The 19,584-nt window shown below is 19.9% G+C and overlaps 1 protein-coding gene and 2 pseudogenes across 1 annotated transcript, besides 2 other annotated features; 2 read left to right on the forward strand and 1 right to left on the reverse strand.

Moving 5' to 3' along the window:
* The first annotated feature begins 382 nt into the window (after positions 1-382).
* Positions 383-2,925, forward strand: PmUG01_01031500 (annotated as a pseudogene).
* Positions 383-2,925: a sequence feature (STP1 protein, pseudogene).
* A 4,189-nt stretch (positions 2,926-7,114) lies between these two features.
* PmUG01_01031600 (Plasmodium exported protein, unknown function) lies at positions 7,115-7,850 on the forward strand (the record flags this gene model as incomplete). The annotated part of the gene is made up of 2 exons (XM_029008551.1): positions 7,115-7,195; positions 7,332-7,850. 2 exons carry the CDS (start codon positions 7,115-7,117, stop codon positions 7,848-7,850), a joined length of 600 nt encoding a protein of 199 aa, XP_028860100.1.
* An 8,811-nt stretch (positions 7,851-16,661) lies between these two features.
* Positions 16,662-17,219, reverse strand: PmUG01_01031650 (annotated as a pseudogene).
* Positions 16,662-17,219: a sequence feature (Plasmodium exported protein, unknown function).
* Positions 17,220-19,584: the final 2,365 nt, after the last annotated feature.

Consider the following 19,584-nt stretch of genomic DNA (forward strand, 5'->3'; position numbering starts at 1 on the left):
ATATAATAGTCTCAATTTTACACAATAACCTTTATATTACTTACATGTAATTTTTTATTGTTGGATATTAAACTTTTTTATTATAGAGTATACATCTTATATTAAAATATATACTTAACTGTAATTTAAAATCAAATCATGGTTAGTATATATCTAAAGTTGTAATATATTTATTTGAGAAAAGATAAGCATATAAAACAAAAAGTAGTGCATTCATTTATTTTACAGTTCTACATACTATGAGAGGTTTATATTTTTATATTTTCTGTTAATTAACATATATTTATTTAAAATTACTGTATTAATAGATAAAAAGAAATAAATTTGTATTTTTTTTATTGCGATAGTTATTTACAACTACTTATAGTAATATAGTGTCATAATGGTAAGGATAATATTTATTGTCTTATAATATTTCTAAATTCATGCATACATTTTTTATAGACGATAAAAAAGAATTATAATATAGCTTAAAAATTAATGTTTAAATAATTTATTATAATTCTTTTCAACCTAGAGTTGGCATGGATATGGTATTTCATCAGAACCATATATTTTAAATGGAAAATTTAAAAAAATTAGAAAGCATATTAGAGAAATAACTTCTTCCCTAAATAATCAGAGAGAAAAAAAAGAATTTAGGAAGACATGCTTAGATTTAGCTGATTATTTAATTAAAGAAAATCATGCACCACCAGGATTTGAACAAAGTAAATGGAATCAAGTACTAAAGAACTGGAACGAATATCAATACGACAAGATAAGGCGATATGGAGGATGTCCTATGATTATTGAGAAGAATGACAGAGATCTTTTAGAATTAAAATATGAAGCAGAAGATTTCTATGAAAGAAGAGATAATGAACTTAAACAACTGAGGCAGTTCCACTTGGAAGAAAATACATATGATTGTAAAACAATTAGCAGTTGTACAAAAAGACTTCAAGATTATAATGTTTGGATTAATAAGAGTAAAAAATATTTTGAGGAAAAGAAAATGTTAATTGAAAAAAATTTTAAAACTGAACATCAGAAAATCAAATTTACAATACCAATAGGAAACTTAATGAATCCGAAACATTTAGTGAACTTTCTAAATATCAATCTCTGATCACCCCCACCAGACGAAAAAAAAGAAAATCTAAATCAAAAGGAAACAAAACACTCCAAAAGAAACTCCAGTATCATATACACCAACACATCAAGCAGGAACTGAAGCCTCACCAAAGAAAACATCAGTGACACATTAAAGATACACAAACTACACCAATCAAAAACAAATACACAGAAAGTTCTGAAGATAAGCAATCAACAAGCGTACCTAATGATCCAGATACTCCAGAAACTACAGCCATTCTAAACATTCCAAGTACTAAACAAACTTCGATGATCAAGACACTTCAGCTAATCAAAATCATCCATCTGCAATCGCAGATGCATCTCAAAATTCTCAAATTACTTCTACATCTTTAAACTCCAAGGCATTCCTCACCTAAACTATTGCACCTAAACACCAAAAAGTTCAGGTATCACTAAAGGAATACATTTTTCTATTTTTGTAATAACAACATAAAATATATATTTTTTAAAAAATATCACAGATGGAGCAGGAAATACGCATAACATGTACATATCATATATTGTAACAAGCTTTTTAGTTATTGTATTTTCCTTATTTATTAAAGTAAAAACAAACAAAAATATTAAAAACATTATAAACTTTTAACTATTGTAATATTTTATTATATAAATGCGTTTTTAAAAAAATTGCAGTATTTTTTAATAGGGATGTTTAAAAATAAAAAAGATATAAAAAGAAGACAAGTTAAATTTTTGAGAATAATAATACCTTCACATTATAAAAAAAAAATTCAGTTTTTAAGTCATGATAATTTGGAAGGCCCAATAAATGATAGAGAACAAATCATAAAAAAAATAAAAATACAGGAACATAACATAAAAAAAAATGAAGATATGTTACACCGAAAAAAGGAGAGGTCCGTAACTATGATAGAAGTGCATATGGAAATACTGGAAGAATGCAGAAATAAAGAATGGGAATACAACAAAGGGGAATTTTTAGAAATATGCCAAGAAGTACTAAAAAAAGAAGAAAATATAATCGATACTAACTTAACAGATGATGAAGTAATAATGGAAAATATTAAAAGTACCAGTGATATTGAAAATCAAAAAATTCTATGGAATAAATGGATGCAAAGACATAAAAATTTTTCTGAAAAATTGAGAAAAGAATGTTGGTTTAATAATTTGAAAAATGAATGGAAAGAAGAAAAATCATACGTAAAAAATAGTGAAGAATTTAAAAAGCTTCTTTCAAGTGATAATAAAAAAGATCCATTTTTAGAAAGAGAAAAAGATACTTGGACACAGTGGACATCAAAGAAGGGTACTTTTGTAGAAGAACATTTGGAAAAGGACTGGTTTGAGAGATTGACAGAGGAAGTATATAATATGTCAGATGCATATGAAAATGAAGGAAAAAAAAATGATGCCTTATTTATAAATAAAGAAGAATTGGAAAACAAAGAAAATTATGAAGAATTATTTAAATATTTTAAAACAAAATTACTAAAAAAACTGTGTATACTAGTATTTATGATGATTTTAGAAGATTGTAAAAAAGAAGAGTATATAGAAAATAGGGAATCACATTTCGATAATTCTATAAATGAATGGATGACAGAAGAAAATTCAGGTAATAAACCAGAAATTGAAGAAAATTTAATTGACACTAACAGCGATATTTTACAGAATAGAAAAAATAATAAAATTAATACTTATAAAGAAGAAGATTGTTTCAGACAGGAATTAGATGAATGGATAAAAGAAAATGATGCCCATGTAAATTCCTTAGATAGTAATAATAACGTAAACAAATTTGATCAAATCGTAGAATAATACATCCTAGAAATTGATAAGAACACATTAAAAATATACTTTAACAATATTCAAGAGAAGTCAAACCATATCCTTGAACAAAATTTCTTAAATTTTTTGGTACCTAAATGGAACAAAGAAAAAGAAGAATGTAAAGTAACGAAAAATATAAAAGCGAAAATGAGGAACGAAATATGAAGATTAAAAAGATTTCATTTAAAAATTATTCCCACAATATATAATTTTTTATTGTTCCTTAAGAATATCTCTAAGAAAGTTATATATAATACAAGATTCAATAAAAATAGCAAGACCGTAATGTATATATAAAAAAAGTATTAATTTTCATATGTTATATTTTAGCATATTTATGTATGGAGTTTTAAGCAAAGTTTTTTTGTTTGATTCCTTAATATAAATTTGTTTTTAATGAAATAATGGGATATATTAAATTTATAACTTATATTTTTAAATTGTATTTACTTTATTATATATATTTTAGATAAATACATAGTAAAATATTTAGTACTCATTTCCCATAAAATCAATATTTATGCGAATATTAAGATCCTGCATAAGAATTTGTTTTTAGTTATATATATATTATATTATTTCTTAATTTTTTTTCCATATTTTTTAAAATAATTAATTTGTTTAAACTTCTTTTATTTAATTTAATACTGAATTTTTTATTTTTATAACATAATAATGTTATGTTTTACCGTAAGTGGAGTAAATTTTTAGTATATTTAATATTAAGATCATATATAGTGGGGCCATGAAAAAAAAAAAAAAATTATAAGATTCTTTAATAATTTATTTTTCTTTCATGTTAAGATATAGTGATACACGTTACGTCTAATAGAATGATTCGATACAAATAATATTATATAAAGATTAATGAATGGTTATTAACCAAATATATAATTTAACAAATAAAATATTAATATTCTATGATTAACAAGAAATGGGATAATAATATACATGTAATAAATAATTGCGTAATCTAGAGATACAGCGAATTTCATTAATAACATTTTATTATAATTCGTAATTTACATTCTTTATATTTTTAAAAGGAAGAATAAAAAAACAATTTAGACGTGTCCTCGTAGTATACATCGTATATCTTAGATATCTATGAAATGATGTTTTGTATTTCCTAATTATGGGACAAAAAATTAATGATTAAAATATTTCTGACTATTTGAAAAATATGTTTTCTGTCTTTAAATTAATTCTAAAAGATAATTAAGAAAATATATTATTGCTTTAGTATGCTTAATTAATTACAAATACATATATATATGTACACAATGATTTAATTAGTCGTGAAACATGATAATATTAGACCATTTGGTCCACATAATATATTACCTAGTATTTTTCTATAAAATAATATTAAATATGATAAAAAATTTACGAACTAGGAAGAAAAAAATATATATAATGAAATTTTTTATTTTATTTTTTATTTTTCTAAAAAATTATTTTTAAAGATTTTGAATATATCATTAATTTTTTTCATTTACTATTGTTTAATTTTATCGTATTTTTTTGTGTTATAAAATATAATTCTACAAGTAAAAAGAAAAAATATTCTTAAATTAATATTAAAAAAAGAATAATTTTATTACTTATAAAATTATATATAAGACAAATCTAATTTCTCAGAAATTTTTTATTAACTAAATTTAGGGAAAATTAATATATATTTACAATAGAAAAATAAAGCACAATATTATTGTACCTTCAGATTTTCTGTTAATGTTATTGTATGTAATAAAATATATTTTATTTTTTTGGATACTCATTATACAATTGTTTTGAACTTACATTGATGAGTAGATAAATTTTATGTATTATATATTTCTACTAAATATAGCTTATTTGTTTAGAATAAGTCTTATTTATAATATCTATGATAATATATATACTGTAAGAATTTACCAAACATTCGTAAAGAAGTAACGAACAATAATCATTACATATCTCTTCATTATATATTTTTAAGTCTTACTAGGTTGTATATAACTTACTGAAAATTAATCCTTTGTTTATGTATTCACCTCGAAATTACATGGGCAATAATACTTAATATGTAACATATTAATATCATTCTTTTATGTATGTATATATATATATAAATTATTGCATATAAATTTTTATAATATTCAGTTTTTTTTATATATTTACTATCTTATTACTTATTTTTATATTAAATATGCAAGAATAAAAACACACATTAATTAATTTTTTTCATGTCTTTTAACATAGTAATATATACTTTATATATAAAATTCACGTATAAAGAAAATTTCCTAGGCTTTGTTTAATCCACATTACGGACTTATTACACGTGTCGTAGGGTATAATCCCGAGAATCACAATGTGGGTTAAGATTTAATGTATTAGGTATGTGTTCTGAACATTCAAATATATATTATACAGGGCTATATAAATATAAATAACACCTAAATAATTAACAATATAAAATTTCATAAAAAGCTATTTTACATACTAATATATTTTTCTGGTTTTAAAAAATAATTTTTTTTTATTATATATGAATATTTTGGTGGCCACTTAAAACGAATTTAGCAAAAATTAATAAAATTTTTTAAATCAACTAACATGATGTTATTTACTTTTTACATGTAAGTGATATATGAAATAATTTTCTAGATATTCGTCATCAGATTTTATCCTAAATTTTGTTATAATAATGAAAAAGAAAAAGGTAACACTTATAACTATATGAATTTATTATATATATATTAAATATAAATTTACATATACCCATCTATATATAAAGAAAAAAATATCTGATAACATGTACTTATATGTATATGTTTATATTAACATAATTAAAATAATGTGTCATCTCAAAAATAAAATTAATGTATAAGTTAATTAAAATTATTGATTATTTACTCTTTATATAGCAAATTATATTTTATAAATAAAAAATATGTATTATATCAAGAAATGTGGTTAAATAATGTTGATGAATAATCGTCTAAATAAACTCTTTAATAGTATATTACAAAAAAAAGAATAATCTAATTTTAACCAATAATTATTTTATCACTAACTATAATGATTCATTTTTCTTAACAATTTTGATATTGTTCTATTGTATTTTATAGTAAACGAGATTTTCTATATTGTTTAATATATTTTCTTATTATATATCGTTAAAAGAAAAATTCAACTTAGTATAATTATAAAAAGTGTCAATTATATATAATATAAATCTTAATAACATTTTATATATATATGAAGCTTCAGTTTTTTATTAATTTTTTTATTTTTTTTTAATTATATTTTTTTAGTGCAAGAATTTTATAAAATAATTTGTACGAGTTCAAATTTTTATTTGCAGTATTATTTATTATATTTGAAATTTTGATATAATATTATAGGAACATTAGGTATATGATATAGAAAGAATTATGATTTAATTATTTAAAAATGGTAATATTAATTTATCTGTTATAATATAACAGAAAGTAACCTCAGTCAAAATAATATATATAAATTTTCATTATCAATTCATTTAAGAATATTTGTTTAAAATATAATATTATGTTATATATTATATACTGCTTATGTAATGAATTAAATTCTATTAAATGTATAAATTTTTTTTTCGATATAATAATATTAGTTTGCATATTAAAAAAAAAAAATTTTCCACATATAAGATTTTAGCTGACTCCAAAAGAATTTGCTTTTTTTTAAATGTAAATATCAATTAAAAATATATTTTAAAAATCTTATGTCTATTATGTTATCTAATTTTATTAGATCTTATATATTTCCATAAAAGATTAAGGAAACACTTCAATAATACGAGAAATTAATATATACATTATTTGCAGCTTTTTGTAGGTGCAATTATAATATAATAATTATATGTTTTTTTATTTTTTTTTAAAACTTATTTTATATATTTAATCTTAATAATATTTTTACACGGAAATATTACTATACTATTTATTATTTAATGCATTTTTTTTTTTTACTTTTAAATGTATGATATAATTAAATCTTAAGTAGAGAGCGCTAAAAAGTTTTAAAAATTGAAGGAACTGATAACAATAAAGAAAAACTATAACATGTCTTCTATTGAATATTATAGAAAAGGTTGTATGGATAAAATTTTATATTAACACAAAAGATTAGCTTTTAGCATAAATAATTTTAAATAATGGTGCAAATAAAAAAATTCGGTAAGGTCATTAAAATTTTTTTATTTACCCTTTTGATATGGAAGTGTCACAACTTCTATGTAGTAAGATAATTATTATATTCATTAATTTATTCCCATTTTTTATAATCTTATATTTTTATTTTATAGTTAATATTTAATTTATATGGAAGTATGGCTATTTTTTTAAACATTAAATATTTACTGTAATTTTTAGGCAAATACTTACGGCAAATCATGTATAAAAAGATGCATCCTGGATAATGCATTAGATCTAAGGGTAAGTAGATTACTATATGATGAAACAGATGTAGAATTAGAACGAAAATATGTGTCTTTAAAAAAAAAAGCAGAGAAAATAGTTAATGAAGATGAATACAATTTTGGAAATAGATTAAATAAATTAATGAAAATTTGTGATTTAGCAAAAGAATACAATATGCCATTGTATTATTGCGATGCTCAAAAATCATGTAGCTCACTAATTTCTAAAGATAATTTTGAAAAATCCCATGATTCAATAATATATGATAATTACATTAAGCATAAACATCTAAGAAAATCATTAGTAATGGATAAATATATGCCAAAAAGAACAAATATATTTTCTTCGTATTATAAGAAGTTTAAGAAAATGGGTGAAAATTTTGAAAGAACCATTGCAAAATTATTAGGGTTAAGGCCAGATTTTGAATTAGGAATTAAATTAGGTTTTGATGCAAATTTGTTGAATTAGAGTTTATATTCTATTTTTAAATTACATTGTAATTAATTTATACATATATGTGTATATAAATAAAAAATATATTTGTTTTATGTAGTTGTTATTTTTTTATTAAAGTAATGAAGATACTTTAAAAATATTAATTACAAGTTTCAGAATGTTGCCCAGAAGAAATAATAACATTTCCCCATATAGGATTAGGTCTAAAATATGAAGTTGTAAATACACTGAAATTTTACTATATATGAAGAGAATATAAATGATGCTAATATATAGCATTTTATTTTATAGTTTTCTTTTTTAAGGTTTATTTTTTTAAATTGCTTACTTTAAAGTTCACTTTGAATAATAGTTGATAATTTTAATTAATAAAAGTATTTTTTTTTCTGTTTTTTATTTTTTAATTTAATCAATTTGTTCTTTTAATTATAAATATTATAATTAACTCAGAAAATGTATATTTAGAAGATATTATATTTTAATTTATTTGAGATAATAATAAGATTTCGTATATATAAATATTATTTAATATGTTTAAGTATGAAATAAGAAATAACAAAAAAAAAATTAATGACTATTCAGAAGGTACCTTTTATCATACACCTAAACACATAGTTAACATTTTTACTACTAATGATGTATTTACATTAAGTGATCCATGAAAAATATAAATTAGAATTTTCATTTTGTATAAAAATTTTTACAATTATATATATATTTTGGATATTTTATTATTACTGAAATATGCTGTAATGATAATAATTATTATAATATTTAAGAATTCTTTTTTTTTTCTTTTTATTATCGTTAAAAACTTTTATTTTATATAATTTTTGTTATACTAATGGAATTTAACATTATAAGATAATTATCGAATAAATGTTATCTTGATAAATGTGTATAGATTTTAAATTAATTGGAGGCTCTCTTTAATAAGTTCATTTTTTCATATTATTTTTATACCCATATATATTTTATTCTATTATACCCATAGAATAACATGAGGCCGCTATGTACCTTTGTAGTGCACTAACATTGGTGTAAGGAGAAATAGACACAATTAAAATGGAGAATACACTTTTGAATTCATGGTTTTGGTTAACAAGTAATAGTATATCATTTAAATTATATGGAACTGCTTAGGACAATACAACTTTGTTATAACAGATAGATTAAACGATATTGCATAATTTATTATTTGTGAAGAAATAAATGTTATTTAACTATTATTAATGTTTATATTTTTCAGCATTAAATCATTTTTGGCACAGTCCACTAATATTTAGATATTTTTAATTTTTAATAATAGCATAAACGATGAATTTCATTTTAATGATTATGAACTTCACAAATAAAAAAAAATATAGAAGATTATTAAATTTTATATTTTAAGATCCCTGTTAAATTCATATAGAATTAATACATAGAATATTATATAAGCTATTAATATGCTTCTTTATTTTTTAATTATTATACGCAAAGATTCTTTTTTTTATATATTTTTTGGTCACTCTAAAAACAAAAGTTATGAGCTAAAGTAATTAAATAATGTAATCATAACTGTACAAACATTATAAAATAGGTAAACTAATAAATATAGTTAAAAATATAATAAAATACATAAAATTGAATTAGAACGAACTACTTATAATACACATTTATATTATACACGCATAGTGATTCATTTATAATTTGATGGGAATTTCAAAATATTAGTATATAATAGTTAGTAGTGTGCTATAATTCGATGATTTTGTTTTAAATTTCATATTACATGAAAATATACGTAGAATGAATAATAATTTAAAAAGAAAATTCATAAATTTTTTTAATAGATTGTAATATTATATTATCGTGTTGTATATTTAATTTTAAAAAATGGATTTATAAATTACAGCATAAATTGAGTCTTCAACGAATATAAGAATAATTTTTTTTATGCTTCCTTTTTTTTTATTTCGAAAAATATAGTTATATGACATAATTTTTATAAAAAGAAGATAAATAAAAATATTATAACGTTTTAGTAAAATTAACGGTATTGTAATATAACATTTCATTGTTATTTTACTATCTTAAAAAAATAGCGAAATCAACATAATATATTTTCGTATTTTAATAAACAATGTGTGAATTAAGTTGTGTTGTTTCATATTTAATATGGATCAATATTTCACTTATGTTCGAATTATAAATACCCATGTAACACATTTATATTAATATCGTACGATAATTTATTTGGACTTTTTTTTATAATTTTTTTTTACTATTTATTTCGTTATATTTTCTTTGCAAATTTATTTTAAATAATACATTTACCAAAAAGTTTATATAATATGCAATGACAAATGTAATACCCACGAAAATGAATTTATAATTTCTACACTATAAAAAATGAAAAGGAAAAGAAGATATAATTTTGTAATTAACATTTGTAGATTATTTCACAAATAAATTATAATTGAACAAAATTCGTGTAATAAATATTTTCCATTTAATAAAAATGTTTCATATTTTTAATGTGTTATAATTGTCTTTAGCTGATATATTTCAACAATTGTAGTATTTTATAATTTTATAATTTTGTGTTTTATAAATTATTGCAAAAAGCACAAGTAAATGTCTTAACTATTTATGGTATCTTTAGAAAAGATTTTTATGTACGTGTCTTTGATAAAATAGATGAATAATTATTGTCGATAAACTTATCCTCCATATATTAAAATGAATGTATAATCCATACATTAAATTTGCTTCAAGAATAAATTATAAGTTTAATATATATAATGTAATTTGAAGTGTGGATAGTGAAAAAGCATTTGTTACATTTCATAACATATAAATGTAATTACAGAATAAAAACATAAAATAAATTTTTATATATTACTATTATACCATGTAATATCATATTTTACATGTAATATTGTAGATCAATATCGAATTAATTTTTACTTAAATTAACAATTTGTCTATTATATGTCAATAATAACGCTATAAATTAATAATGAAAGAAATTAAATAAAATATGGATTTAAGAAGTAACTATTTGTATTTTATAAGTAGTAAAAAAGAATACAATGTTCATCAATAGAATATGGGATATTATATGTAATATATATTTTTTTTCATATATATATATAAGAAAAAAAAAAATACACCTTTAATTATCACAGCAATAGAAATAGCGAATAGTAATTAACATAATGGAAGTACTAATGTAATTTTTATTTTTTCTTTTAAAATAACTATTCATGTCATATTGTTTGATTATTCTATTTCTCTTTAAAGAGAATCAAAAAAATTATCCTTGAAAATAAAAATTTATAAATTAATACTTTTTTTAATTTTTCTTTTTTTTTATAGATTAATTTAAAGATAATAAAAATTTTGATGAACGATATGTAATAATTTATGTCTCTTATATTTAGCATAAGATCTTAATGAAATTTAATTAAGGGTGTAATACAAGAGCAATATTCGTTTAATTTGTTGTTTTATTAAAAAAATAGTAGAAGACTGGGTTGAATGCTCGAAACTTTTTAAAATATATGATGGCTTTTGAGGATGGTATGTGTTATGATCACTTGATCTGTTTGTTATGCGGCAAAATAAAATGCTGTGATTTTTATGTCGTATACATTAATGAACTGTACAGGAAGATGGATACTGCTTTAAAAGGAATACATTGTAAAGATTAACAGTTGGAATAGTTCTATGAAAAAGATACAGAACAATATAATATAGAAGTACTAAATGATAAAAAAGAATTGCACTCTTTTTATAACATTAAATAATAATATAAAAACCGCAATGAGCAAGAGTAAAGCTTCAAACAAACAGAAATGTTGCATATAATTATGGAATATTTTTAAGTTAAGAAAAATTATAAAAAAGAATAATGATGAAGTGCACAATGATAAAAAAATAGAACATTTTAAAGAAATATTTAATGCTGTGCGTACTTAGTTTATATTTATAAAAGTTAAGTATTCTAAGAATGATCTATATGAGGAATTCGTTGTAGAATATAAAATTCTTAAGCAAAAAGTGGAAAATTTAATGATTCCGTGAAGGATGGAGGTGCGCTACGAGAACACACAGGAATACTGTTAACTATTACAAAGAAAAAAGAAGCATCATTATGTACATTATAAATTTTATAAAAATAATTAATGTAAACAGTTAATTTAATATTTTATAGTTGTTATAAAACGAAAAAAATTATTTTGTTAGCATCTTCCCAATAAGCATTATAAAATTAATTTATTATTATTGATTAAGAGGAAAATATTTCGAAAGATTTCTCGTACAATAAAACACGCAGAAATTTTATTGGAAGAGATGATATTAATTGATATTGAAGTTGTTAATATATCTAAGATTTATAAAACAAATACTAATGGATTAATAATCTTTGTAAACATTTATATTGAAATGTAGGAACAAAATTAATTACTGTTCTAGTTAATATAAAAAATGAAGGTGATTGTTCTCTGTATTTAATTATTTATTGGATATATTAGGAAATAATAAATATATATATTAGTAAGAAAAAAAAAGCATATGAAATACCTTTATTTTAACGGGACATATTAAGGTAGCGCATAATATTTATTATGAGTAAAAGGGAGGAGGATTTAATAAAAATTATATTCTAATAGAATACAAATTATGTGAAAAGTAAAGAGCATTACAATGTAAACATTATGGAAGTAATTTTTATCACAATATTTGTGAGGTTAAAAGATTAGTGGTAGAAAGATTTAGTTATATTTATGAATTAACCATTTGCAAACACTACTTTTATTATTTCGGTTTTATTTTCTAAGATTTCAGAGAGACTAAACGTCTGTTTTGTTATTTTAAAAATAATGTTAGTACAGAAATGAAAATTTCTGTTGTTAAGGATAAGCAACAAACCCTTCGAAAATACCTTACTTATATCAATAAAATATACGTAAAATATATTGATAACTTCTGTATGTATTTTTTCGTTCTAATAATTGTGGGGACAACTAACGAGATTATTTTTATTATCATTAAATGTATAGACCATATGATCTTTATATTTTAATAAAAAGTAATATAATTCTACCGTTCGATTAAGGAATGAAAAAGGTACATAAATCTTTACCCAATGAAAGTAAATTCATAGTAAAAAGCGAAAATTAATCAGCAGCTATATATTAAAATTCTAAATGGGATCCTTTTTTATACTGTGGGTTATTAATTTATTAAGAAGATATCTTATCTAATTTATTAAGTATTAACACATTAATTTGTACGTGAACACATTTCCAATTAACATGAATATTTAATAACTGTTATATATATTAATGCACCATAATCAATAATAACAGCAAGGTTATATATGCTTGTCCATCAGATTAAATTGTTAAAGGAATATAACTTGTTTGTTATGTTTGAATGTATGCTAATAATTTTTATGGTAATCAAAGTAATATGTAATATGTTAGGTGATAATTATTAATGAAGGTAATAAGATAATAAACAATTAAGTTTTAAACTTAATTTACATAATGTTATAATTGGATATATCACAAAAATACATTCTTTAATATATTAAAATTTAATCATTAAAAAAAAAATTAATTTGATTTATGAATTATTTATGGTGTATAAATGAACAAACTCTATGTTTATAATTTAATGCAATAACAAATACTCTTGTACCTTTCTTATTATCCAACATTTTTTTATTTTATATAATTGATGTTTAAATCATATAATTACAGTTGGAATTATTAGTTTTTTATGTAGAATGATTTAAAATGTGGAAATCTTAAATTAAGTGGAACTACAAGTGTAAATATTATTTATAAATTTTATGAATTGAATACATTATTAGTGTACATTAAAAGTGATATAAGGATTAAATTTAATAAACGTATAAAAAGCCTTAGATCATTTATAAATATTATTATATAGTATGAATTATTCATATAATGTTGGAATAAACATGAAGTAAGAATTTATAGTTTTCAGGTACGTTTTTTTTACCATTAATTTAAATGTTGTTGTAAGTTAGAATTATTAGTTAATAAAAGGATAATTATAAACGAATTACTGAATGAATGAAATGCATCATAAGGAATAGATTTTTATAAAAAAATGCGCAAAAACAAGAGCAAGCACGTAACAAAAAAAAAAAAAAAAAAAGAAAGAATAATAAACAAAAAGTAAAGAATATTGAAAGTACATTATTTTGTTATAAAGTAGATATATATTTGAACCTGATTTATCCTAAAATTAATTCTTATAGATAAAGTATGATGTTTGTATTTTACTTGAAATTTGAGAATGGATATTTTAATAATAGAATAATTTATATTATATACAACAAAACTAATTTTAGTATTACTTTTTTCTATATTTTGAACGGTATAATTAAGAACAGACAATATTTTAATAATGAAATCAACAAAAATGTGTAAAGTATTTTTATGTATTTAATAGGTATCTCATTGTTAATGATAATTATTAAAATGATCTTATTCAATATACACCTTAACTACATTTAACCATAATAGAGCGAATCATGAAAAATTTATAGTAAGGTGCTTTAAAAATAACTTTTTATCAAAAATACAAGGTTACAATCACTCATAAACTATTTTTTTTTTCCATATTTTGGAAAAAGTAACAAATATAATAACAGGAACACAGTATTATAAAGCAAAAGATTCTTAAAAAATAAAATTTATTTTTTAAATTCGTTATCCTTTTTTCATAAATTTCTTTTTGCATAAATTATTTATTTATGATTTTATATTCCATATTTGTATATTCAATTTATTGTAGTGAATCAATCAATGTAGTATATTTACAATTATCTCTTATTAATGACTTTATTATCCAATATGAATTAATAATAAATAAAAATGTTAGTGAGAGTATAAACAGCGAATACGTAATTATACATAATAAAATATAATTTCGAACATATTATTACTAAAATGAGTAATAAACCATGTAACACATTAACAAAATAAATCAGAAGGTAACTGGATAATGGACAAAACAAAGGATGTACAGATTTCCAGAACCTTAACAGTATTTCTCTTAATTCAATTGGTATGTCTTATATGGAATATGGATAATTCTTAATAAGATAATATTTTTCTCATATAACCAAATTATTATGAAATATTACCTCGAAATAATTAATTCATCTGCGACATTATAAAGGGTTAAGATATTTAAACATATATATAATATACATCGTAATAATAATTATTTTAATACTTTTAATTTTTCTGTGATATGTCAACCTTTTTATGAATCATTATAATTTTTCATACTTTCTTTTTATGTATGAACTCATATGTACTCTAATTTAATGCTTAATGATCATACATATAAAGTATATCAAATGAAAGTTAAGCATATAAAAGCGGAAAGTTAATTGATATAGAACAACTGAATTACGAAAAATTACACATTAATTTTTTTTATTATTTTTTTATGGAAATTATTCATTACTAATTTTTTTTATTTAAGATTAAAATCTGTGTCAAAAGGAAATTAGCTATTACTTATAAGAATTTGTAATGGAAAAATTACATTTGAAATAACACATATTTATTACGCTACCAGGATTGTCCTTCATCTAAATGCCATAATGATATATCGTCTTTTCTTTCATATTTTATATTTTTAGTAATTATTTTAAATTGAAAGACTCATAAACAATTTCTTAAAACATATACAATATAAGAATTGCGTAATTTTTATGAGAATAAAAAGAAAAATATGATACCTGAAAAACATATAAAGCATCCAATTAATTTTATTGTACATTAATATTATATATTTATATGAGATATAAGAAAAAGAAGATACTTGGACAATAGGATATAACAAAATAAAAAATTACTACTGAAATAAAATAATATAAACATTAATAAAAATAAAACAAGATAATAAGGTTATTCATTTAAATATAGACAGTTAATTGAAAAACATGAAAAAATTTCTTTTGTTTATAATGTAAAAGTAATTTTTTAATATAATCATTTCCTCTAAAATTAGAATAAAACATCTAAAAAAATTAAATTAGCGCATAAATAATATTTCTATAAAATAAAAATTATTAAAAAATTAATACTTAAAATTAATTAAGATATATTGGTGCCTAGTAAGTTGTTTTTCTCAACAGAACTATCACATTTAAACATGTAAAGCAGATGTATACAAATGCGTTAAACGGATTCTCATAAAGAGGATAATTATAAAGAATTAATAATTATATATCATTAAAAATTTACATATATATTTAAATACAAATTAAGAAATATAAATAAATACAGTAAGTTTATAAACACTATAAAACAAATAGTAAAAATATAACTTAAGGAAAGTAACTGAAACAAAGTTATATAAGTTATTTTCTCGTATAAATAAATAAAAAAAATAATAATAATAAATGAATTATTTTAAAATTAAAATTTCCCTATAACAGTAAAGAAAAATTAACCATATAAATAAACACAAAACATATAAATAATCTATTCACACTAGCGGAATATAGAAATGACACAGAAAAAGTGTTTTTTAGATAGAAGTTGAAAAGAATATAATTAATATATCAGATAATTAATGATAATTTTTATACAGCATTAAATACATAAAATTTCATCTACATTTAAAAACATGTATTGAATTTGAAGATTTCTCAAAATCCTTATTTAAGTTAATCTTGATGGAGTGCAGAATCTTTTTTATTTCTAGATTTATTTTTAAAAATGAGAGGGAAATAATAAATTATATATATTAAATTAGATAAAATTAAATTTGCTTCATTTATAATTGATAGAAATGAATTAAACCTATATTCGATGTTAGTATTTGTTAATATTGTAATTATTAAGTACTTAACTTTTTTGTTAGATATGCTTTATACTTTATTTTACATTTTACATTGAATATTTTTTTTTCTTCTCTTTCATAATATTCTTCTAATTTATTTAAAAGTTAAGTTGACAATGATTTATTTTTTTTTAATGATCCATATTTTCCCTCTTGAAATGGTTTTTCTTCTAATTCTCCAGATATTGTCTTAAGATAATCTTCAGATGCTATAGAATCATGGGAACTTTATAAATTATATGGATAATTAATTGAATTTAATGAATTTTGAGATTTTTCATCATCATTGTTTTTATTACACTGATCTATTGTGTAATTTCTTGGTAACAATGTACGTAATTTATGGTCACAAAAATTATCATCTTCATTTTCCATATTCGTATATTTTTATTTTAAGGATAAGTAAATCTGTTGAGAATCTAAATCTGGTTCATCATTTAATAATCTGCTTCCCCTTACATCTAATGTACCACTTAAATTGAACTCTTTATTCTAGGTTTTGTCAGATGTAGTTGACTAAAAATTAGGGTAAATATTTAATATTTAGAAAAATAATATCATTATCATAAAAGCAATATATTAAGGTTAAAATAAAAATATAAAATTGAAAAATGTTTATAGAAATTATTAAATATAGTAATTATTTTACCTCAAAGAAATTTCGATATATCTATAGTAATAGTAAAAATGATAAAATTTTCATAAAAAATAATTTATTTGATTGTAATATCGTGGTGAATTTGTTTACAAATTATAAATCTTTTATGATATTAGAATTTTTAGTAATATAGTTTTCTTTATAACATTCAATAGAAGGTATGTTATAATTTCTGATTATTGTTTTCTGTTACCTTAAAGTTAAAAACTTTTTTACCGTTAATTAATGATAATTATAATATATATTTAATTGTAAAATGGAAAAAATGTATTAAATAAAAATATATTAGTAAATTTTATATGTAAAAATGTTATTAATTAAAATCATATAAAAATATATGGTACTCTGAAAACATGAAAAAGCATATAGTAATTATTTAATAATAATTGTATCTGCATAACATGTAAATAATTTATTTATAAAAAGTTATTTATAAATATTTTATAACATATTATTAGGAATTTTCATTAATTTGTTTATGAAAATTAAAAAAAGTAATAAGATTACATGAAGTAATATATATATAAGTTTTCTTTTGAAAAAATATAAAATTAAATTTCTTCCTTATAGCTATAAAAATGAAGAATAATTGGATGATACTTAAACTCCTAAGTATGAAAATTTTTTTAAAAATAATTTGCCATAAGCTCTACAAATAAAAGAACAAAGTATATACATAATTATAAATATTTAATAGAATACAGTTAATACACTGCATTATATACAATGTTAGAACATTTATATATTTTAGTAAAAAAAGCCTACTAGTCTGTTAACTGTTAAATATATACATTTTTATTATATAAGTTTAATTTTATTTTTATATTATATAAGATAATTTAAAGTGTCATATTTTTAGATAACATAAAACGCACTTTTATAATATAGTGTTGATATTAAGATCCTCAATATTAAGTTAAATATTTTAGTAATATATAAAATAATATTAAAATTAAAAATTTGTATAAGTACAAATTTTCTTTAAAATTATTTTGGTTAAAATATGTTTAAAAAAAGAAATTCATAAAAAATATTAAAAAATAACTTTTTTTATGGTAAAAATACTATAAAGGATTATAAATATATAATTAATAGACACAATGATTCTTTAACAAACAATTATTATCTTTTTTACATTATATTGGAAGAAAATGCATGTAACATAATAGATAAACAACTTCACTCAGATGAATATAGACAAGAATATAAGGATCCTGAATAACTAATAAAATCGAATCCTAACAATGTGTAACAAAAAGCTCTTAGTTAAAATTGTGTAAATTATTTATACAAAATAATATTTAAATACTATGAAAATTTTATCATCTTCCATTCATAAATCATAATTTAATTATATTTATTGAACCTATTTAAACATATTCCAGTTTTATTAAATATCTTTTCTATGTAATATATCTATAATAATAAATATAACTTCTGTTCTCATATATTTATTATATTTATATTAAATCACTTTCTACTATTTTTATTTACGCTTTTTATTCATGTATATTGTATATATGTACAAGTTCATGAAAATTTTTTATTTTTTAAAAACTATAGAATTGATTAGTATGGAGAATCACTTTTTGTAAAGTTTAATAAAGATAAATTTGTTGTTATCTAGTTAAAATATATTTATATTTATGGATATATATATGATTTATTAACATTTTAAAGAGAACGTTTTAATGTCAAAAAATTTGCTTTCACTTGTAATTAGGGAATTCTTAACGTGGGTCTATTATAGTAATCCTCTAATGTGGATGAAACTTAACTTAAGAAAGATTTACTAGTTCATCAATTTTATTGATAAAATATGAAATACTATATTAAATTGCATGAAACAAATTTATGTAGAAATATCTTATATATATATATATATATGGAAAATATGAATAATTTATATTTTAAATATTATCCTTTATGGTGCACTGACATGAATTCATGGGAAAAAATTTTTTTTAAATAATTTTTAAACATAAGAAGATATTTTGAAATTACTATATGATACATTATGTAATTTGTACAATTTTTTATTTCTTGTTCAATTGTATAAGGTTAATTCATAATCATTATTATTAATAACATATAGTTAGTATAAATAGCTTTTGTAAAATATGAAAAATCTATAATTATTCGAAATATATTAAATATATAATGAAATATATTTTCATAGTTAATTTAAGAAAATTGTAA

Source organism: Plasmodium malariae (assembly GCF_900090045.1).
Source record: "Plasmodium malariae genome assembly, chromosome: 1".
NCBI classification, from domain to species: domain Eukaryota; phylum Apicomplexa; class Aconoidasida; order Haemosporida; family Plasmodiidae; genus Plasmodium; species Plasmodium malariae.